Consider the following 23,232-nt stretch of genomic DNA (forward strand, 5'->3'; position numbering starts at 1 on the left):
CATCAGGAAGGTGCCTTGGCCAGCTTGTCCTGGTTGTTAGAAAACAAGCAGGTTGCAACAGGGATCTGAAGAGCTGTGGAGTGCTCCTGATGGAGTCCATGGCATAGCTGCACACGACCTTCTCGCTGGCATCCCACGCGGGGATGTCGACAGACACGGCCAGCACAGGAGCTGCCCCTCCAGCTGTTTCCAGCTGGGAGCTCCCCACCACATGGCACACAGCTGTGGGGGGCACAGGCAGAAGGAACTAACTGGGTTCAGTCCCTTTCAGCCACAGGTCAGCCACACTGGACACACTCCATTCAAAGACATTTAACAATCATTTAAACTACTGTGGGCTGCTGAATGCATTTCAGCAACCTATAGTGAAGCTATAGCACCAAAGGACCAAATGCCACAACTGTACAAGACTGTGGGACGATGAGGAAAACTCAGAGATGTCGCAAGTGGCTTAGACCCCTGCAACAGCGGGAAATGTGTTAAACAGCACTCCGAAGTCCAACTTCTGCCAAGCAAATATAGCATGTGCAACGTAGCCATGGTAGAAAGGAAGGAAGGAGCAAAAGCTCTAAATGTGTTGCACGAGAAACTTGCCCAATTAATCTCAGCAGGCCAGCAAGTGGCAATAAAGACACATTACATGGTCATAAAGAGAAAAATAACGTAACTTGACTGTGAAGAAGGACTATAAGAAAAGTACTTCTATTGTAAAGTAACACTGAGATTCAGGGCTGAAGAAAAAAAATGCAGGGTCAGATTCTCTCACTACAGAAACAGGTGTCTAAGTGGAGAATTCCCTGGATGAAAGAATGCCACTGGCAAAAAATTCAGCAGATGTGTCTACGCCGTGTGCTGTGCCAGCTCTTTCCTGTTCCCGCTTTATGTGAGAACAGCAGCCTTCACACAGCCTGGGAGAGCACAGAAAAGCACAGACCATAATGCTCTGAGAACTTCAGAAACTTGACACATACTAAGGTCATCTGTGAATACTGAATGAGATACTACAGATCACTTTAAGAAGTAATTTAAATCAGTACCACAATGCAGTTTCAATCTGACCTTTAAAAGCAAAGAGAAAGCAACTCATGCAATACCATTCATCTACAGTCAGTACTAAGGCCAACAATTTATTGCTGACCAGGCAATTAAACACACAGATGCTGTAAGAGAGAGGGCTAAAAACAGCGAGTTTTTTGGTTTAAATAATTATTTTCAATTGTTTTCTGATTGGTCTATTGAGGAAGAAGGCTTCAATCACCTAGTATCTTCTCTTTTCTCCCCTACTGCAAATAACACTGCAATAGCACACACATAGAGGTAATTAAGAAATTACATTAATAAGCTACTGGACTGTTTTTCAGATATGCAAATGCATGATCCTTTCAACACTACTAACTGGTATCTACACCTGTACCTGTAGCTGCCTGACACAAACACACCAGGAGTTCTTACTACTAGAAATAGTGAACATGTCCTGGTTTACTAAGGCAAAATGGAAGAGGAGAAAGTTACAAATCAATCATGTAAGTGTCTGAACAAGAACTGGAGAATGAGGAGTAACACAGCAAGAAAATATCAACACAAGAAGCACACAGAGTGAATAACATTCATGCCAGAATGACAGGTCTGCACAGGATGGCAGGAACAGCAAGTCAGTGCAGGAGTCATATCTAGAAACAGTATTGTAAGAGTGCAATATAGGCAGTTTCCTGCACTGCAATTGCAAAAAAACACCCAAACCAAAAAAAACCACCAAAAAACCAACAAAAAAGACCCAAACCAAAAACCCACACAACAAAAAAACCCCACAAAACAAAACAAATTCTTAAATCATGATTTATCACAAAATTAAGCAAACTGAGGATGGAGTAATTTTAGGGAAAAATCCCAAAAATACACAAAATTCAAAAAGCCTTCTCATACCATAATGCAAGACTACAGTAGGCATATTTTGAATCAAATACTTACACATTTGAAAGCTCCATTTGTAAATTTTGGGCAAACGATTATTCTGTTCTTTGAGATCAGACTCCTTCTCTCCATTTTTCCCACATTTTCCTGGAGATTGTGTTCTTGTGGGTGCTTTGGTTTGGTGAGATTTCATGCCAGTAGAAACTGATTTTGCTGACTGAGGCTTGGACACAGTTTCACCAGCAGATAGTTCTTCACTATCACTGCTGTTTGCTGAAGACAGAAGAAAATATATTGTTATAAAACAAAGCAACCAAACTAAAGCCAGAATCTACCCCATGCTAATTTTCATATAACAGGAGTTTGTTTAACCGAAATCCTTCTACTCTAAAATGATATAATCTGTGTCACTGTAAAAGCTTGGCACACAGCTCTTTGCATCGCTAGTGTCGAAATACAGGACCACAAAACAGGTATGTATTGGGGTTCCTCTAATTCTGGCATGCTATGAAAGGGGCACCTTGCATTGGAAACACCATCCAGTTAATTGCTGTGCAGGAAGATTCATAAAATCCCACAGAGCTGGAGGGCAGATAAAAGTACCAGACTGTGGTTCCACAATCCATCCTGAATACTGAGACAAGTATATTCCTGAAAGTGTGTATGCAAGAACATAAGAGGGTGGGGTAGGGGCACACTTCTTGTAAGGAGATTCTTGAATACAATCCAACTGCTCAAGGTCCATATAGGGAAGATGCACTCTGCTCTCGGAACAGCTCAAGACAGCACCACATTTGCTGCTTTAGAACCATATCCATAAATAAATGGCCTATGTTAGAAAATAAGGCAAAGAGGCAATCCATATGTCAGCGTAGGTGCAAAAATTATCCATGTATTTCTGCTTACGGGGCTATACTTTTTTCTAAAGCAGTCGGCATTCGATATATACCAACCTCTATCCTGTTTTAGCAGTACTAGTTACAGACAAGCTTTTCACTATACTCCTAGGACATGTGTAGCAGAAATGAGAGTAAACAGTTTGTCTTTTTCTTAGCCTTATGTCACCTTCATTTATTGTAGTTTTCTGTGCTAATATGACTAGCAATAACGTGAACTTGTGTGACATCATCTACAAAAATCCTCAGACATGATAATCAAACTCTTTAATTGCAGAAAAACATCTTCAGCTGACCCAAAACAGAGGAACTTCACCTCACACTGAAATAACTAACGATAGCAACAGGCTGAACGCAGATTTCTAATACAACTACCCAAAGAATGGTAGCAAAATAATGTCTAAAAGACATGACTTACGAGTAATGATTGAAAGGATGAAGCTTGTTTAGCATTACAAATATAACTAGGGTGGAAGGAGGGGCAAGAGATTATAATTCAACAGATGTCTAGTGACACTCTGGAATAAAATGCCTAGGGCAGCTGCAGAATCTCCATCATCAGAGTTGTTTTTAAAAATATCTTCAATTAATATTTATCAAGAGAAACTTATGCCTCAGTTTTACCTGCTCTAGGTGTTGACAAAATGAACCCTGAAAAGTCCCTTTTTGTTCTGATCTTTATGATCTGGTGAAGTACGCCAGAGAATTTGAACACCAAGATACACATGGTGTGTAAGAACTCAGCTGGCTGCAGAGTTGCTGCCAGCTTAATGCAGCAGCAAGAGTTGAAGATGCTACAAACGCAGCTTTAACTGGCATACCTGATTTTTTTTAAAAACAATTTTTGCTCACAACTGACTCCACTTTTTGTCTATTTATTGCCCTTATTATATACAGCAGTGCCTGATAATAAAAACTGAGTGCATACACACCAAGGACTGTAAACAGTACAAGAAACAATTCTATCTTTAAATTGTTTGGATCCTGAAGACAACACTGGTTGAGAAAGAGAGATAAATTCACCACATCAAAGGGAACAATTGCAAGACTAAAAATCTTGTATTAGTTCTGCAAATTCAGTTTGTTCCGTTATTTTTATTCCTGGGGCGAGGGAAGGAATAAGGATTATTGAAGGAGGAGATTAGTGAAATGGAATGAAAAAGGATGCGAGAATGTGAAGAGGAGATCAATGAAGATGAAGGATTAGTGGGGTGAAAGCAAATACCATAAAGTACAGACTTTTAGTAAAAGCTGTTAGAGAAAGGAGGGGGCTGGGGGGAGAGAGAAGAAAAAAGGGATAGCATATGCTTTCTAACCTTGCTTTAACTGCGTTTTTTTACAGCTATCCTCCTCGCTTCACTCTCCAGCTCACTGTTCCCTGGTATTTTTTATTAACCATGAGATGAGGCAGTAATTGAACTTGCTGCCTCCCCAACACGTGTTCATATGCCTCTCTAATACAGCTCTGCTTTTATTAAGCTTCTCTTCCCCAGTACTGTGGTCTCTATTTCAATGAGCTTCTACAAATACAAAAAAGCTGCGAAAGCTGCATTATTTACTAAAGATGTAACAGATGATATAGGAAGAAAATAGATCCTATATTTTTCTGGAATTATTCTCATATTTGCTACTGGAAGAGATATTAACCTCTAAAAACTCATCTTGCAGAAAATACATAGTGTAATTTCATCCAGCTCCCTTCTAAAACATGCAGCTATCATGCTACAGAGATTCCTGTCCCAATCCTACCAGCTGCGACATACTTGCTCTTCTTGGTTTTCCTGAATTACACGATATTAAGGACCTCTTAGAAACAGGCACAGAAAGAACACAAGACATTTAAAACCACTTTGGCATACAGCAAGAGTAGTTCCTTCATTTAAACAGTATTAAGAATTCCCTGATGAGAACGTTTTGTCCAAATACATTTTTTATTTCCAGATTTAATCTCCTACAATCATTCAAACAAATGACACCACACTTTTAATGCATTTCATTTCACACAGAGCTTCTGTACTTACTAGTTTTGCTCTTCTTTTTGCTGTTCACAGATGTTTTGTGGCTTCTTTTCTGCTTTTTTGAGGAGCTGCCTCCTCCCTGAGCATCTTTAAGTCTTTTTTGGCCTGTACAGACTATAATTGGGGAAAAAAAAAAAAAAAATCAGAAGTTAAATAAGTACTCGCACTTCTGTGTGTTTTTCTCAAAGTCTCCAAAAAACTACTTCAGAGCTTAAGTTTGTAGACAACAATGTGAATGTTCCTGCCTATCCTTAAAATGGCTCAGCTTTCTACTTATATTGACAACAGGAGGTGAAGGAGGATGGACGGCAGACACAATTTGTTGGTTAGAAGGCACATGTCAGATGATTGCAAGTAACCTTGCCATAGGCATCACTGAATTTCTCTCAAACCACATGGATTTTTTTTTTTATACCGTAAATTAAATAAGAATATATTTATTTGAAAAACTTATCAAGAACTATTGGAACTGGAAAATGTTTGAAAAAGCCTGTTGCACTTGAAGCTGTAAGAAAAAAATGAAACAATCATTTGTGATCAGTAAATACATTAATTGAAAGTATTCATTAAAAAAATCTTAGACAATGTTAAAAAAACAAGGCAAGCAAAAAAACAAAGGGAAAAAGTCTACCCTTATTTGTGACTACAGGAGGGGAAAGCAGAAAAATAAGATACAAGAATTCTAGTACACCTGTTAAAGGAGCAAATTTTAGGAGCTGTTCAAACGTTCCGCAACCACCTGAGTTACAGATTAAAAATTACTTCTGTAACAAAACCACTTAAGAAACTCCATTTTCTAAAATGGGCAGTAAGCTGACAAAATCAGAAAGGAAGTTAAAGTCTAATGCATGCAAAAGTAATATCGCGCAACAGTGTAAAACTTTTTTCATGTGGCAATTATTTCCTTTTATATAAAAAAGCAAACAAATTAAGTTCTAAACCTACACATCTGTAATTAACAAAGCAATACAGACCTATTTACTGAGGGCTACCTATTTACCTCTTCCAAACTCTCTCTTTTGTTCAAGGAACACATTTTGTCACATTCTTGCAAAAGAACAATTCAGACAGAATGATGACGACAACACACCTTAAAGTCATTTTGAGAAAATCCAGTTAATTATTAACTGAAATCTGTTGAGATGAAGAAACCACTTCCATCATCTCAGGATTATATTCAGACATGTTTGGGGGATTTTTTGTTATTGTTGTGGGGGTTTTTTTGTTTTTGTTTTGTTTGGGTTTTTTTCTTATATTAATATTTTTTTAGGCACTTGAAAGTGCTCAGTAGTGAAAGTAGCTGTACTTTTGATGGAACTGTAAAAGAGCCAGTGACTTTCACAAAAAGCTTTTGGATCCAGCCTCATGAACAGTTAAATAGCAGACAGCAGTACAGTGACATCACATGTGCAAGTGCTCAGTGTTTATTATCCCTGTTCTCTAGTGGTCTCAGGATAGGAACTTCAATTTGCAAAATCACATCTGAAACTGAAATATAGCTTGATTTGTATGTTTTTATTAATTTCATAGGATTTAAGTTTGAAATGGTTGCCTATGTATGCAACAATTGGCATTTTCTTTCCCCAATAAACAGCTTAAGAGAGAAGCAAAATTTTATGTATGGAACAGTATCTTCTAAGCAAGGAACTCAATATGTATCCATCTTGCTACAATAGATACTCCTTATACAATGTATTGCAGTTCGCTCTGGGCTTTTCTTGCCAAGTCCAGTATAAACTTTATTCTTATATATTTTATTCCTCATTGAAACCATCGCAATTCCTAACGAAAGGCTAAGAAACTTCCTGGCAGATTCTCTCTTATTCACTAGATGATTATGCCATCTGCACACATCTGAAGTAGACAGAAGGCTACTGGTACCTCCAACAACTAACTTTCCAGCAGTGTAACCATAACAGAATGAAAATACATCAGCAATGCTAAAATGAGAGCTGGCTAGGTTGAAGACAGCTGTTTACCCTTTCCTTTACCTTTTTCAGTATGCTCTGGCTCTGGTTGATTACTACTACTGGAGCTGATGCTGGCATCAAAACCTGTCGGAGAAATATTTCCCTCAGACTGGAGGTCTTGCAGCTCCCCTGCAACACTGTCCACCTCTATTGTGCTGTCTGTTTCACTTTTAATGCTTCGTATCTCTTCTTGATTTGGGGGCAGCGTCTCAGAGACAGTGACACTGGACTGATGTCTACTGGACTCAGTTACGGTTACAGACGAAGGCGATTCAGGAGTTGTAGGAGGAGTATTTAGCACTGAATTACTGCCACTGCTTGGAAATTCAACTTTCTTTTCACCCACATCAGTCGGTTTCTCCTCAACAGGTTTAACGTCCGCGCTAGCTGGCAAAGATTTCTCAAGTTCAGAGCCAGGCAAAGAAATGTCTTCTTCTGCAAGAGTCTGAAGCTGCTCCTCTGCTGCAGCATCCTCAGGAGCAGCATGTGGAGGGGAGGCAGCAGCTTCAGTGTCAGAGTCTGAGAACAGTTCCTTCAGCGTTTTCTTCGGCCATTGTCCCTGAATACTTGACCAGACATCTTTTCGATCCTTTGCTCTGGTGTTCTGAAGTCTTTCATCAGAGTTATTTAGAAGCTTTATTCTTTTCTCTCCCACTTCAGAAAATCCTGAGTAGAAAGTACTTGTCCGTAAGGACTTCCTTTTCTCTTCTAGTCCATTGTACTTTTTAGTTGGAGTGATTTTCAGTTTAGATTTGTCTTCCTCATCTTCATCCGAGGAGCTGTTACTACTGTTCTCTAAACTAAGGGAGTCTTTGTTTTTTGACTTCTCATCCTTTCTATTAGGTGACACAGTCTTCAAAGATTCATCTGCAACACAGTATCTTCGTTTACCACGTTTCACCTGTGGTTTTGCTGTTTTATCCACTACTTCCTTTTTTACATCCTTTCTCTTCTTTGTGGCTTCGTCTTCTCCTTCGGAGTCAGTATCTTCAGATAGCTCTTCCATCTCTTTTCGCAATCTTTCAGGAGACTTCGATGCCGACTTGGGCACTACTACATCTGTCAGAGCTTTAGTTTCATCTGGGAGGGATGAACTGCTCTGTTGTTCTTTTAAACAGAGTTCATTTTTATCTTGGCTTACAGCTTCATGTTGAGACTCCTCTTTGCCATCAGCATGTACATTCAGGGCACTTTGGTCATCTTCCTGCTCACTATCATCAGAACTTTCAGAAGCTAATTAAAAATAAATTAAAAAAAGAGAAAAAAAGGTTTGTCTTGATTCTGGTTACAAAGAATTCTTTAAAAAACAACTAAAGAAAACAGTACAGATACAAACACATGCTACAGGGGTCTCTAGTAGTATATATTTTAAATGGTACTTCCTGAAGAGTTCAAAAGTTTATTTCGTGTTCTGTTAGAAGGCGTAACGGCTAGATTAGGAACTAAGAAAATTCTGTTTTACAGAATCACAGAATGTTAGGGATTGGAAGGGACCTCAAAAGATCATCTAGTCCAATCCCCCTGCCAGAGCAGGAACACTTAGGTGAGGTTACACAGGAAGGCGTCCAGGCGGGTTTTGAATATCTCCAGAGAAGACGACTCCACAACTTCCCCGGGCAGCCTGTTCCAGTGTTCTGTCACCCTCACTGAGAAGTTTCTTCTCAAATTTAAGTGGAACCTCTTGTGGTCCAGCTTGAACCCATTACCCCTTGTCTTACTGTTGGTTGTCACCGAGAAGAGCCTGGCTCCATCCTCGTGACACCCACCCTTTATATATTTATAAACATTAATGAGGTCACCCCTCAGTCTCCTCTTTTCCAAGCTAAAGAGACCCAGCTCCCTCAGCCTTTCAAGGCTTATACAGCACATCTCCAGGAATTTCTGAAGAGGTGGAAAAAACAGTGTGCACCAATCCATAAAATACAAACTTCTACATAACCAAAACAGAAGTTGAAAGATGTGCTTAACATAAGAACTCTAAATATTTCTTATGGGTTACAAATACTGGCATTATCTGCCCTTTTCCCAAAGCCCAGGTTAGAAACAGTATTTTCCCTAGAGAATCCACAGTGTAAAAGGACAGAACAAAGACACTGGATAATCTCTAAGAAACCAGCTTGATGATCAGCCTGCGAAAAGGACATGAAAGCAATAATGAAAGGCACTTGGAGAAATGTATGAACAGTAAGAATGTAGGGCAAAAGTAACAAAATTCAGAGGCAGGAATAAAGAAACTGAGAAAAGAAGAACAAACATAATGGGGAAGGAACCAACAAGTCCATTCAATGGGAAAAGATATGAATATAAGGAGAAACAATGAGAATTGGCTCAAATATATGGGTAACTCCTTGATGTGTAACTCATCTGTTTTTGTTGGCATAGCTAGTCTAACTTCTCATCCTGCTTCCCATCTCTCATGCTCAATTCCTCACTAAAACTCACCACCTCTTTAAAGATTATAATGTAACCGGTGACAGAGAAGAAAAGCAATACTGTCAACTACACTACTATTATAATGTAAGAGGTATCAAAATTTGCTATTTGCAATAAAAGAAAAGAACACCACATTAAAAAAAAAAAAAAAAATCAGGTCCATCAAGTTTTCCTCTCAACCTATTTACTTTGTTGTGCCCTTCAGATGAAAGTTGAATACAACAGTATCAATCATTCCAGCTTAGGAAAAAAAAAAACAAGCTGTAAAAAGTTTTGAGCAAGCAGCTCTGAAATTGGAGGAAAAAGAAACAGTAAAACATTAGAGCCTTTCATATTTAAAACCAAAAACGTGCAAGTAACAAAAAAAATGAATCCCCAGCATGAATCTATGTGGACTTAAGTGATAAAAGAATTGCATACAATTAAAAGCATTTCTGGAAATTATGTAATATGGAAAACACTTAGCTTCCCAAAATATTAGCGCGTGTATGTCAAATTGTGCTTTTGTAATCAGAAGTTAATTACAGATTAATTATAGCACTAATAATAGTGTCATTATCATCAGCGCTAATAGCTTTGTTTCTCATTTCCTAAGGAAATGGAGCTTAATAGATTATGTTGGCTGTTATTCTACCTACAAATTTAGAACCCAGTGGCCAATGTCATCCAAATTCTACTAAGTCTGAAAGACTATTAAATTCCTAAAACTTTCACAAAAATTGGTGGTTACCCAAACTAGCTATACTATATATGTTTTCTTTTTCTGGAGGCACACGCTAAAACAAGGGTGAAGAGAAGCAACTAGTTATGATAATGCTGCTGTAATGTGTGGGAAGAGGAAAACAATGTTAGGAACAACACGCATGCTGATAGGAAACCTAGCTTCAATAATTCTGATTTTGAAAGAAAAAAAAATCATGCATTCTAAAAGTTACATAAATCAAAAATTAAAAATTTAGAAATAATACAGGAAGCAAAAATGCTTTGCTGTGTATGAAACAAAAAAAGGATGGCAATATAAAGGATGTAATTCTTAAGACTGTCAACATACACTGAATCCACAATACCTGTTTTCAGAACCTGTGAATATTGCTTTTGTCCAAGGGTTATTTCTGAAGATGATGTTATAATTAGCCAAGTGTACAGTTGCATCAGTTGTTCTACACGGTCATTTACTACTGTTTAAAGGCCATTTACAGAATTAGAAGAAGTTTAAGTACAATACCTTGTAGTCCATTAATGATAGAAGTAATTTCTATTGATTTAACTGGAGCTTGTTCAGTATTTTTGGCTTCGGTGCTGTCAAGTTTGGACCCAGTCTCTGGTGATGTGCTGGTGTGAAAGGGTGGTTTTGACAAACGTCGCAATTTACAGTTTTTAGGAGAATACTTTTCTTCCTTCTCTTTGTCAGTTTTATTCTGTGTGAAAGAAAACATTAAAAACTCTTCTCATTTGAGCATACCTCTTAAGATAGATTACAACTAAGCAATGCTTTCCTCTTTGTTTAAAAGATCACAAATACCTTTCTACGGCCCATGCCAAGCTGTTTATACCAGAGACAGGAACTTTTTCACACTAAAACAAACAGGAAAGCAAACACAGCCAATGCTGTAGGAGCAGCTGCACCGCAGGGTGCCAGACTCGGCAGTGGCAGGGCTGGGACACGCTGCACTGTGTCACAGTGAGCAGGGAGCTCTGGAACAAAACTGGGGTTCCAGAGGCACCACAGTGCTGGGGGTGGGCAGGGGGAAAACCTTCCTTGCATCCCATTGCCAAAGGAATATATCATAACTGAAACACCAGTTTTCAAAGAATGAATTTTGAAACAAATGCTATGAAAATAAAATGATACTCACATACACATGGACTAGTCATAGGTTTGCTCTCCACAATCAGCAGAGGGAGCTCCCAAATTTCACCCCCCCCAGAGCTGGCTCCCTCCACTAATGATAAAATGGAGCTTCGCATTTGTTTTTTTATAAATGCATACATAAATTTCATTTAAAAATACGAGAAAGAAGAGAAGCTTCCTCACCCCTCTGCCCCCGAAGTGAAAACCAAACAAACCACCAAAAACTTGATTAAAAAAGTTTTAGTTTTTAAAAGGCTAGGAAATCGCTTTTACTGTCAAGCATTTGTAGGTCAACCGAAAGGTTAGAAAGTGGGGGGAGGAAGGAGGAGGAAGTACTTAAGGATACATTAAACCAAAGTTGGGGGAGCAAGAGAGAAAAAGGGACAGAAACTACCTTTATTTTCTTTCGATGCTTAATTTTTGGTACATTTTTATCAGCTGGCCTCACTATCTTATCTGCCTTTATCCACTCATCATACCTAAAAGAAAAAAAAAGGACATGTTTATGGTTTTAGGCAGATAATCATGACATCATAAAATAAATTAATGGAAGAAAACCAAAACAATTAGCCATATAAAAACTGAACTGGAATTTGAATAAACAAGTCATTTGTGTACTTTTGAGTGTGTGAAGTTTCAGCTAAGGTTCAATTCTTCATATGCTGGGACATATAGGACAAAGGTTTTTTTACGCTGATGGGTAAGAGTGAAAGTTGGTATTTTCCCAGTCTGCACTGAACAGCTTGAAATCCACATATACAGGTAAAACAAACTACCAGAATGATAATTCTGCATGGATCTCCAAGAGGTATATTTTGTATATATACTGTAAAACCTTAAAAATAAAATAACTTCTTACGACTACATAAAATGCGACCAGTTAACAAAAATAAATTCTTTTGAGCCTGAGTGTCTGCAAAGTGATATTTGGAGTGACTAAAACTTAGGAGTCACTAACTTTTGAGTCACTAACTTAATACTAACACTTTTCAATTCATTTTCAATTAAAGGTTTCCATTTTCTATCAGAATGACACTAGACAAAAACACACTAAATAGCACCAAGATATTAAAAACAGGTGCCTTACTAAGGTTGGACCTGTTAAATACAAATCCAAGACCACAGAAGTACATTCTTAGTAAGAATATACTGTAGCTATGGTGCTGTACTTGCCAGTTTCATTGTGTATTTCTGAAAAACCTCAAGAATCAATTCAAACAATTTTTTTACCTCCCAATAAACATAATCTGCTCTCTTACTTCCAACTGAATTCCAAGAACCATTTGAGTAAGAAACAGGTCAGTTAAACATTAGTATGTATTAACTTTTGCCTCAATTTACAGCCACACAAATTCTGATCCCCATTTGTAAACACGAAAACGGAGGGGAAGAAACCAACTTAAAAAAAACCTCAAAAAAATCAGGAAACAACAAAAATGCCCCCAACTCACAAAACAAAAATCCACACGCATCCCCAGAAAACTAGTATAACATGGAGCCCAGCCCAATGCACTCATGACCGCACTGGCTTTCCAGCTGAGCTTACTTGACCACCATTTTGATATATACACTGACTGCTGATACATTCCCAATTCAGCTTCTTTGCAACTACTGCCAATTATATCTACAATACTGACACGTAAATTACAAACAATTAGAGAAAAATAGGCAAGTTTTCAACTTGCTTTCCTGTATAGTCTAAGTTAATATCTATACAAGCAACGCCAGAAGCTAAATACTCTATTAACTTAAATATCATCTAGTAATACAGTGAAAAAATGAAGTAGCAGTAGTCTCTGAAAATAGTTTTCCAAAACAATTTATTTTGTTGTTGCTGAGTTCCACCCCCGTCGCATGACAATAAAAATAATAAAATCTAGCAGCAGTCCATGCAGACCACAATATCCCAAGATTACCTATACAGCTGCAGATACAGCTGTAATTGTCCTGTTGCCAGATGACAGGTAGGTGAACAGGCTCAGATTTCTCTCCAAAACTGAAATACAACTCTGCAGAGTACTTTCCAGTATGGAAAAAATCCCATATTCTGCGAGGCTGTGGGAAACTCTATTTGAAGTAATCTTTCTTCGAGTCAAATACGTGCTTTCCACAAGGAATATTGCTAAGTAGACTGCCGAATGGACTTTGCAACCCACATAAATGTAAGAGTATTTCATTATGTCAAAAAGCATGCAGGAACGCAAAACTAGGACTGGACAAATACATGGTGAAAAGCAATTATTCTGACTGTCCTTTCTGCCTCAAACATGTTGCTGTATCTTCCCCCTATGCACAGTCTGTGCACTGCACAGATTGTCCATGACTCAAGGTAACCGTAGTGCCTGTTGGGGCAACAGCTGATAGACTGGGCCACACTGAAGCGAAGGAGAAAAGAAGTGCAGACTCTTAAGAGGATATATATAGATACCACAGGGTCTTAAATATTAGAAGCAGTGGTCACAACTCTTCATCTCAAGCAGCACAAATTGAAAATCTATGTGTGATAGCCACAACTCCTGGCCAAAGCATATCCTGCTCTACTCCCAATGGCAACAGGAAGAGCAGTCAGTCCCTGCAAGGAGCCCCAGTGTCACAGAATTCTGCAGGGAATCAGATGCATACACTTCACACCTTTGCAATGCACAGCTCCTTTCACTACTCACACATCAGATGCATATGTTTTGCCTAAACCTGTGACAACTGGACCCCAGGCTGAAACAGCTCCTGCAAAAGGGCTACATCCCAAGCCACAGCTGACAACCTGACCCTAAATTACACTCTACTGCACAACAAAGCACCCTGAAAGTGGTACAGCGCACCAGATGCCAAGCTGCATCTGAACAGTGTGTCTGACTCAGACTAGAGTCTATAGAACTGTACCTTATTAAAACACAAAAACTTACTTCATCCCTAATCTTGCTTTAGACAACTTGTTCATGAAAGAAAACAAAAAAAACATTATGAAAGGAGTTCTTCAGCTCTCCTTACAAGAAATATGTGCTTCCAGAAGGCCTGGGTCATTTTACTGCAGCACCGTCTTCCACACTTGCTTACCTCAGCTCCCTGAAGTGAGCAGCTGAGAGTGGAGAGGAAAGAGGTGAGATGGGGAGGTGTTTCTAAAAGAGTTTGCACAGACTGGTTTGAGAACCAAGAGGAGGGATTTAATAAGAAATTGAATGCCTTCAGAAGAAACATTCCCTTTGCCTTATCAAAATGAACACAAAGATAAGCCAGTAAGGAGAGAAGCTTTTCGGCCTCACTGGTTAAAATGAATGCCTGCCAGAGAGGTGGGTTTGTACAGGAAGGAAGGAAAAAATGAAGAATGAAATGAATGGTTATATAGCAAAAAAAATTATTGGAACTTTGCACGAGAGTATGTACTGATTCTATTACATCCATAGGTACTGAATGCAAGCTAAAATAAACCATAACATGTTCTCAGATACAGCGCAGTCAATCCTCCACAGAAGTCCTAGAGGCGAAACAAGGAAGAAAGTGTACTTCTCCAGCCTCTAGGTGTATACTGGCAAAGGTATCACTTTCTCAGAAAGACAAGTGACCTCAAAGAACTACCGAGCCTTGGCAAATTCACTGAGAAGTTCCAGTATACTGTCTGTATCTGTTAACAAAGAAGAATCAAATGTTTTCTTTGGCTGTGATCAAAAAAAGGAAGGAGGAGACTTATTTTCATAACCAAGTACTGGAATATTAGATGAGGACTCTGATTTTTAATTTTATTTATTTTTATTAATCCTCTCCTCCATGACATATGCTACGCTCAAGAACCTGAAATTTGATTGCATGTGTTTTTAATTTCAGTGGTTTCCTGTTAAGTCCAAAATTTGTATATCGTTAATGCTTCAATAAACCAAGACAGAAATTAGCACTTTCACATTCAGATTTCTAAAGAAAGAAATGTTGAAAATAACAAGTCTTAGTTTTAAACACTTGAAATGAGAATAACATCTTGTGATATCGTACCAGGTAACACACAGACTAAAAAAAACCTAAACTCTTTCTGAATACACACTCTCTGTCTTCAATTACTGGGAACACACTGCAGAAGAAATTCACCTCAAACACTTACACAATGAACTTTTCTTTGCACTGGCAGCTGAAAATTAAAATTATTACAGGAGGAACTGGCACTGTGAGCCCCAGGGAAGTTTTAGTTCCATATGAAGTATACATAATGCAGAACATGACTGGCCTGTTAGAAAAAATACAGTTTCTCTCATGAGCTTTTTCTGGTTAACAAGTGGTAACATAAACAGTTCTCTCTAACAGGGTAGAGATTTTTACCATTCCCTTTCACTACAAGTCAGGCTCCACTGAACACTACAATACCTTACCTTTACCAGAGACACGCATCACCTGAATCTCAGGAGCTAAGAGGACCCTTTAGCGTGAAGTAGCATACATGCTGTTACACTATATTTGATTTCTGTATTTTCTACTTACTATTTTAAAACAAAAAAGTTCCACAGTCATTAGTGTCACTGGTTCCAGAATGTTTAAAATAAATTAACAAAGATGAATACCAAGTATACCAAACTCTATTCCAAGTACCCTAAAGTGTGTGAATGCACGCACACATACACACAATTATTCTGAATCCCAAACCAATACTGAAGCTACCTTGTGATAAGAAACATTAGCAGTTATTTAGGATTTCTGCTCAGACTTACAGGTTTAAAGAACAGGCCATTAAATGGCATACTAACCAAGAGAGGAAACAGGAAAGTCAATTTTGAGGAGTATGAGAATGACAGAATTAGAAAAATCCTGGATTAGAACCCTTTCTTAGCTCAGTACATCCCATGACCTAATGTTACAGTACTTGTCCCTGCTAAAGGCTAGAAGTAAACTACGATGAATAAAGGAAGAGGGAATTGCCCCCTATCCAAGTAGAACAGTTATTTTTCCAGGCTGTGACTGATAAAAAGCCATATCAAGTTATTACATCACGCAAGACTTGCCTTCACAATACAAAAATATCTAAGCATTTAGATGCTGCCTTACACTCAGGCTTATCCACTTGTACTGTCAAATCCAAAAATTTAAGTAATTTTACTTGAATTTTAAAAATTAGCCACATTTAGCAGAGTCCACGTGAAGTCTCATAGCTAAATCTCAAACACTGATATCTTTTTCAGTGAAGAATCCTACTCTCCCATCCCCTTTCAGAGGGCTCTTTGCAAACACCAGGTAAGAATATAAATGCAAGTCCTGCTGCAACGAAGTCCAAATGACTCCCCTCCCCTTTCGAATGAGTGCAAGTTTACTAAAAATGCTTTTGTATCGAATATATCCTAGTCACAGGAATAACACTTCTGCTATCAATCCACGTATTTGTTTAATATGCAGACTTCAAAAAACAGAATCTTGATTTCTCCTTTAAGAACCAGGGTGCTGGGATCTCCAAGATGAAGGCTCATTTTTGGCTTCTCATTTCTTCATATTTTAAGTGGTACTGCTCAAAGAAAACTCTGAACATGTCACCTCATAGCAGGTATATAGCTTAATATTTACTGAAAAAGGAAAATAACTTCCACATCTACAGGTGAATTCCAACACGAAAGCTTTAAAGCAAGAAACCTCTTGGAACGGCACAAAGTAATCATCAGCAAACAGATGCAAATTCCAGCAACTTATGATCCTAAGGAAGTACTCCCCAGTAATGATGGAGATGTCAGTCACATTCCAAATCCCACCTTGAGCAGGCTGCATCTCCCCTAGTATCTTGACTTCATAAGCCACTATGCTTACAACTGTTGCCTGAAGACAGTTTACGTGAAAGATCATATTGTCGTAGATCAAATTTCTAATAAAGACCAATATAAAAACTGGCAATATTGAGACGTTCCTCCTCAACAGTGGCTTAGGTGGTCCTGGACATAACCTGGCCCAGATGCAAAGAGGTGTATTCAAGGCAGAGAGGGAAGTATCACGCTTCTGTAATTGTGACCTTTGCTAGCAGATCTTGCCAGCACTGAAGGAATAAGATTTGTCGCACCCCCTTGGTCAGAGCTAGGATGGTAATCAAAGTCCAGATGACAGAAGGTGGTCATAGATTTTCCAGAAGGTGAAAAATAAATAAAAGACAGCTGATTTGCCTCAGACTTTTTTTTAAGAGATCTATAAACACAGGAATAAACTTTAAAAGATGACAGCTGAGGAAAATGAGCAGGTATGTTCAAACTGAGGAAAAAAGCAGAGACTTGGTAATTGGCTTAAAAGGCACTCAGAAGCTGTAGTTTACTGTTTTCAAACTTGCTTCAAGTTTTAAATGGAAAAAAAAAGTGGTCTGAAATGGAAAAAATGTATTAATACTTCAACTTATTTCTGTTAATGCTATAAAGACAATAAAAAGCATATACTCCTGCATATATTAAAAAAAGCATAAGAATCCACTAGGCTAAGAAGAGTCTTGTTTGGAAGCTTGAAACAGCCACAGGGGCAGGAGAGGTGGGAGGGGGTAAAAATTGGATCTGAATGAAATGCAATTACTTGCTGCACACTAATCTGCCACTAAGAATCTTGTACTTTTCTTTTTAAGTACCCTACTGCTAGTGCACTCTCTGGCTCGCTGACAAGAGTGTGTATACAGACTCAGCTAAGTGCACCATTCAAATATTGTATGAGGTAAAACTGGTTTAAGAGAGCCAGAGGAGGAATTTGTGGAAGAGTAAGCTGTCACTTGTTGTACGGAGAAATCTAAAAATAAGGTGGGGAATGAAAGAAGCCTTCTTTGATCAAGTCATTTTAAGACGATTTTCTAAGTAACTAACATAACTGCATTTATATAGTGTTAAAAATCTAATAGCTTCATACAGTACAATGACCTTCACAGAACACCAATACTGAAAGTTTAGGACTCCAGGTGTCTATTCATTTAGTTTTCAAAATACACAAGTGTATTTTAGAAGTAATTCAAGAAGTAATCACTAACTAAAACTCAAGTTACCTCACGTTCCATCCACAGTAGTGCACCAAGTAAAGGACTTCTCCACCTTCGATGTCAGAATCTTTAATACTAGCTTCATACATTTTTTGATTTTTCCCTCTTCCATACCGCACTTGGACTTTCATGCCTGGTGGATAGCATTCAAACTCTTCTTCCTCATTGTTATTGTTGTCTTCTTCTTCCTCCTCCTCCTCTTCTTCCTCCTCTGCTTCTTCTTCATCTTCATCTTCTTCCTTATTCGTGTCATCTCTTGAAAGGTTTAAAAAATTGTAGAGTTAATATGAGATACTTCATAAGCTTTTCAGTTCCAAACCACATATATTGATAAATATTGTGGATGCATTAGAGACTGAGAAACAGCAGGCTCCAAATATGTGAAACTGCACTATGGCTGAATAATATCAGCAAAATAGGATACAGCAATACACACAAAATCCAGTGACTGTAAGGTGCAAGAATGACTTGACTAAAACAAAAATATAATCCATCAAAATCTGTATGAGCAGAAGTTGTTCAAATTCGTCTTTACAGAATTCTTTCATGCAGATCCTATATTTAAACATAGTTTTTTTCAGTTCAAACTCTTCCTTCTAAATATAGAGAAAGTTCCCTGAATTCCATTTTTCAACCTACAAGTTTTACAAGTGCTTCTTGAAACTTGCTTCTGCAAAAGATCTTTGCTTTATTGTAATAAATAATCTCTATCTCAACACTTTGAAGTGACTGCAACCAAAACCAGATTTTAGTAAAAAAAAAAGTATGCGAGATTATATAGCAAATCAAGCAACCTGTGCTAATTTATGACCTTGTCACTCCTTCCAATTATGCTATAAGTCTTCTAAACGTAAGTCAAACTTGCACTAAATTATTATATAAATACCAAGCAAGTGTTAACTGTTTTCAAAAGTAATCTAATTTTGAATACATTTTTAGATATTTGGACCAATTTTCAGAAGCACTAAGAACCCACAAATCTTGCTAGTATCAGTCAATGGCAGCTACCAACCACCTTAAAGCAGCAGACTACACTACAAAACTTAATGGCGGAAAAATATCTTTTAATCTCCAACAGCTTTACAAAACAATATTATTGGCCCTCACATCATTCTAATCCCACACTCTGTCCAATACAGAACAGATTAGGGATACTTACTGAATTCACAATAACCACAGACCACTAATAATTTAAAAATCTGAGATATGGAACAGATATATTTGAATGTATTACAGACTGAATAAGAAAAGAGAGGTGCTGCTCCAAGTCTGATTCACACCAGTATTTAAGTTAATCTCACAAACATAAAAGTCTGTATTAATAATCTAAATCTTTCCATGAAATATTCAGTAGAAAAATACTCAGACAAACCAAGCTACTTTCTCTCTGTGAAAGGATCAAATAGCATTTTAATTATTAAGATGCTTCTTTGTAGAAGTAAAACTGCAGTATTATTATCTAGTTAGCTGCCAAAAGATAACTCAGAACAACAAACTAAATTCAACTGTAGCATAACCACAATGGTTTATTGAAATTATTTTAGAAATGAATGTTGCCACACACATATCTATACACACAAAAAAATATATAAATATATATCTATGTGTATACACCACAAGACAAACGCTGAAAATTCCCTCTGTTGGTATATTAACTAAATCTAATCACAGAAGATGTGTCTGTTCAGGTATTAATGGCATGGACCCGAGAGTTTTGTTCTAGAGGGCCAAGGTTTTCAATTTATTATATACTTTAAGTGGGTTACTTTGCTAGTGAAGTTAAAACCACAAGAGTTAAAAACGCAACATGAACAAATTTTGAAAGCTCACTTCATCTCCACTACACATTATATGGCAAAATTCATTTCCCAAAGAAATCACAAATAAAGGTCCACCAAGACTCAGATGAAAAATTCCTGAACAGAATTCCACAGCTAACAAAAAAGCAACAACCAGTAATGTAAATGCTTTTAAATTATACTCTCTGCTGTACTAAATCAAAACTACTACCTAATTGCAGCTTAACAGTTATTATACAAAAGCTAAAAAAAACTTGGCATCACGAGCAGAGCCACCCCTGCTCCAAGAACAAGATGAGCTTGTGACTTCCCATTACTAACAAGACTTTTCAAAATTCTAACACACCAAATTTTGGCAGAATTTCTACCCCCACCCCCAAGAACTAGTGGCACAATCCTCAAATGTGGTCTGCAAACAAAAGTATGCCTATGAGAGACATTCATGATTTTCCAGACACTGGTAATTATGGTATCAGTGGCTCTTTGGAAGCTGAACAAGTTTAGAGTCTGTCTCACCTTAATCACCCTACAGCTTTGTTGGTGTCCCAACAGGTTTTCTACAAAGACTCCATGACAATACCAGAACTCCTCTGGAAGCATGAGTGTGGATGTGTGAAACCCTCATTGTGAAGCTGAGTAACTTGGATGGTCAAGTAGATGTGAAGAGCACACTGTATGTAGGCGGAGGGAATGTCAGGAAGCAAAAGCAAAATGGAAGCAGAGATGGCTGCAATTAAAAGGTGTTCTAAGGAGTGATCTGGTCAGTGATCATAAACTGAAGATTTTAGGAAACCAAACAAAAGCAAAGAATATTCATCATTTTGGAGCAGAAAAAAAACAGTGTACTCATATAGTTCCTTGAACAACAACAACAACAAAAAAATCCCAGTGGTTGCAAGGAAGAAAAAACATTGTTTTACAAGGCCATAAAAAGTGCAAACCTGGCAGAGCAGATGAAGGAGATGCCATGACTGCTGTGAAACAGAGCTTTGCAAGAGAAAATTGTGATTGTAGCCATCCAGGATGCACAGTCATAACCTCATTTGTCCATGTATGCATGGATGAGAACATCAGATTTCCTTTAATGCTGTTTAGTCAAAATCTTATTTGGGAGGGGAGAGGGAAACAACATACTAAACACACACCAAGCCTCTTGGCAGAAGACGGTAATTGCCAGCTTAAAACCAGTACCAAGTAATATTTATTATGAAGCTGCAACGATTTGAACAACCCAAGCAGCAGCTGATTAAACAAGGCAGCAGCAGCAGCTGTGCATGCACACTGCACAAGAGACACAGCAATTCAAGTGTAATTGTTCCAGAAACCGAAGTACTCCCAGAAAGCTTATCAGGAGGACTCAAATGCACTTCCCAATACAACTGCAGATTAAAGAATACCCTCACCCCATCTCCCATAGAATGGAAACATAAACCTTCAGAAGCAGGAAATTAATGAATTAAAATGCAAAAAAATTGTTAATAAGGTGAAACCATAAAAAAATTTAGATCATAAAAATACTGCTTATCATTAGCTCCAAAGGACATTGTGAAATCGTTAAAAGGCTAAAAATACTTCAAGTGTTCAGAAATACACATATGGCGGGTAATTCTCTGTCAATATAAAGATTTAACATCAACAAGCCCATAAGGGTAGGTATATCAACAAATAGATGTTGTTAATAGATGAAATAGCGCATGCTATTACACCACTAAAGGAACTGCAGTATCATGCAAATGTCTTTCAAGCCACAATCTCTGGCACTAAACGCAGTGTTGTCACAAAGTCTGGGTGAAACCTTTGAGACAGGGTATGATTTGGAGCATTAGATTTGCCTCCTGGGATCCCTGTTTCACAGCAAACCTATCCCTACTCCAACACACTTCCCCTGGCACACACAGCAGGTGAGATGGCAAATGCAAGATTATTTTTTTCAAGGGTTATTCTAAAACTTGAGGAAGCAAGATTACTTCAATTATTGGTTCAATTAAGTCATTACAGTTAATTGAACCACAAGCAGAAATAAACTCCAGTGTAATTGACACTCCAAGTTTAGCAATTAGCTTCTATTTTTGTTTCCCTCCTTTTTTCTCATCCTAGAGCATTATTTAACCTCTACTTCACACAATACAGAGCTGGGAGATGTCAAGTCTCCTTCATACTCTGGCTTTTTCAATCACAGCTGTATTAAGATGCCCTTATGTTTTAAGGCAGAGAGGCCATTAAGACCCATATTTATACCATGAAGCTAGAACATCATCTTTCATTAAACAAAATAACAAAACGCCCAAAATTCACCAGTGTTTGTCTTCCCTCTGAAGTTGCAAAGAAAACCTAAAAATAAAAGCTCCAAGGACTTCTGTCTACACACACAGAAAATCTGAATAAATACACAGTTATGGTCCATCATTCTGAGGGAAGGGGAATGGCACTAACTTGATTTGAATCACATCTGAGAGCAGTACAGTACACTTCAACCATGCAAGCACGTACTCTGTAACCAGTGCTGCTGCAGGGAAGAAAAATGAGAGGACCTCCTGTTATTGCTTCTGATCATTCAGCCAAGTTTTTTTCAAGTATTTTGAAACATTCCTCAAAAGGATAATGGATGGTTCAGAAGTCTGGCTGAGGAGTACAGCACTTTTCATTTTTATGGCACTGGTTCACGCTCGGCTCGAAAACAACTAGGATTTGATGAATGCTTAAGGGCTCACCCACGCGCGTAAGTCTCAGTGACAGCTACCATGGAATAACCTCCGTAGTGACTGTAAGCTATGTAAAATGTGATGACAGAACCACTTTTTCCACATCGAAGATGCCTCCCTTTCATTCAACATGATGCATGCAGAGCACTGGAACATTTACACTGCCACTCTGCGCTTTAGTATTGTGTCATTAGCAGCTTATTGCTGTACCAAAAGCAATCCTTACATATATGTATATATCAGTGCACATTCTATATTAAGACCAAAAAAAAAAAAATCAATTAAACTGTTTATGAAAACATGACAAAAAACTTCCTTTCCAATAGCAAGGCAGCTGCAATACATAAATAGAATACACATTACAAATAAGAGCACAGAAATATGTTCCTATAAATGAAACTACCTAAGTATGCTTCTTAAAAATGTGGTTTTTTGCATACACACCAACAATCTAAAGTTCAGAGCAGATGTTCACACCAACTGTAAAATGAACACAGCACATTTCTCTCCCTTCTCCTAAGCTAATAAATTCCATATAAACCTAAATCAGACTGAGAAACCTATCTCAATATACAGTTCTCAACACTAATCCAGAAGATAGAAGATAGGCCTTCCATATCAAATCTCCTTCACTCCAAAACCTTTTAACCTTCCTGTTACCATTTCAGATTTGCCACCATAAAGCTTTGA

The 23,232-nt window shown here is 37.9% G+C and overlaps 1 protein-coding gene across 4 annotated transcripts in view; it reads right to left on the reverse strand.

Moving 5' to 3' along the window:
- Positions 1 to 23,232, reverse strand: part of ARID4B (AT-rich interaction domain 4B) — an 89,784-nt gene that overhangs the window by 1,778 nt on the left and 64,774 nt on the right. For all 4 annotated transcript variants that reach the window (XM_065631644.1, XM_065631641.1, XM_065631643.1 and 1 more), the window contains exons 17-22: positions 18,048 to 18,296; positions 11,475 to 11,559; positions 10,454 to 10,646; positions 6,817 to 8,028; positions 4,829 to 4,939; positions 1,969 to 2,184 (exon numbers count right to left, since the gene is read on the reverse strand). In XM_065631644.1, the coding sequence (XP_065487716.1) occupies positions 1,969 to 2,184; positions 4,829 to 4,939; positions 6,817 to 8,028; positions 10,454 to 10,646; positions 11,475 to 11,559; positions 18,048 to 18,296 (2,066 nt within the window). The remainder of the gene's footprint in view (positions 1 to 1,968; positions 2,185 to 4,828; positions 4,940 to 6,816; positions 8,029 to 10,453; positions 10,647 to 11,474; positions 11,560 to 18,047; positions 18,297 to 23,232) is intronic.

This window comes from Caloenas nicobarica, chromosome 3, assembly GCF_036013445.1.
Source record: "Caloenas nicobarica isolate bCalNic1 chromosome 3, bCalNic1.hap1, whole genome shotgun sequence".
NCBI classification, from domain to species: Eukaryota; Metazoa; Chordata; class Aves; order Columbiformes; family Columbidae; genus Caloenas; species Caloenas nicobarica.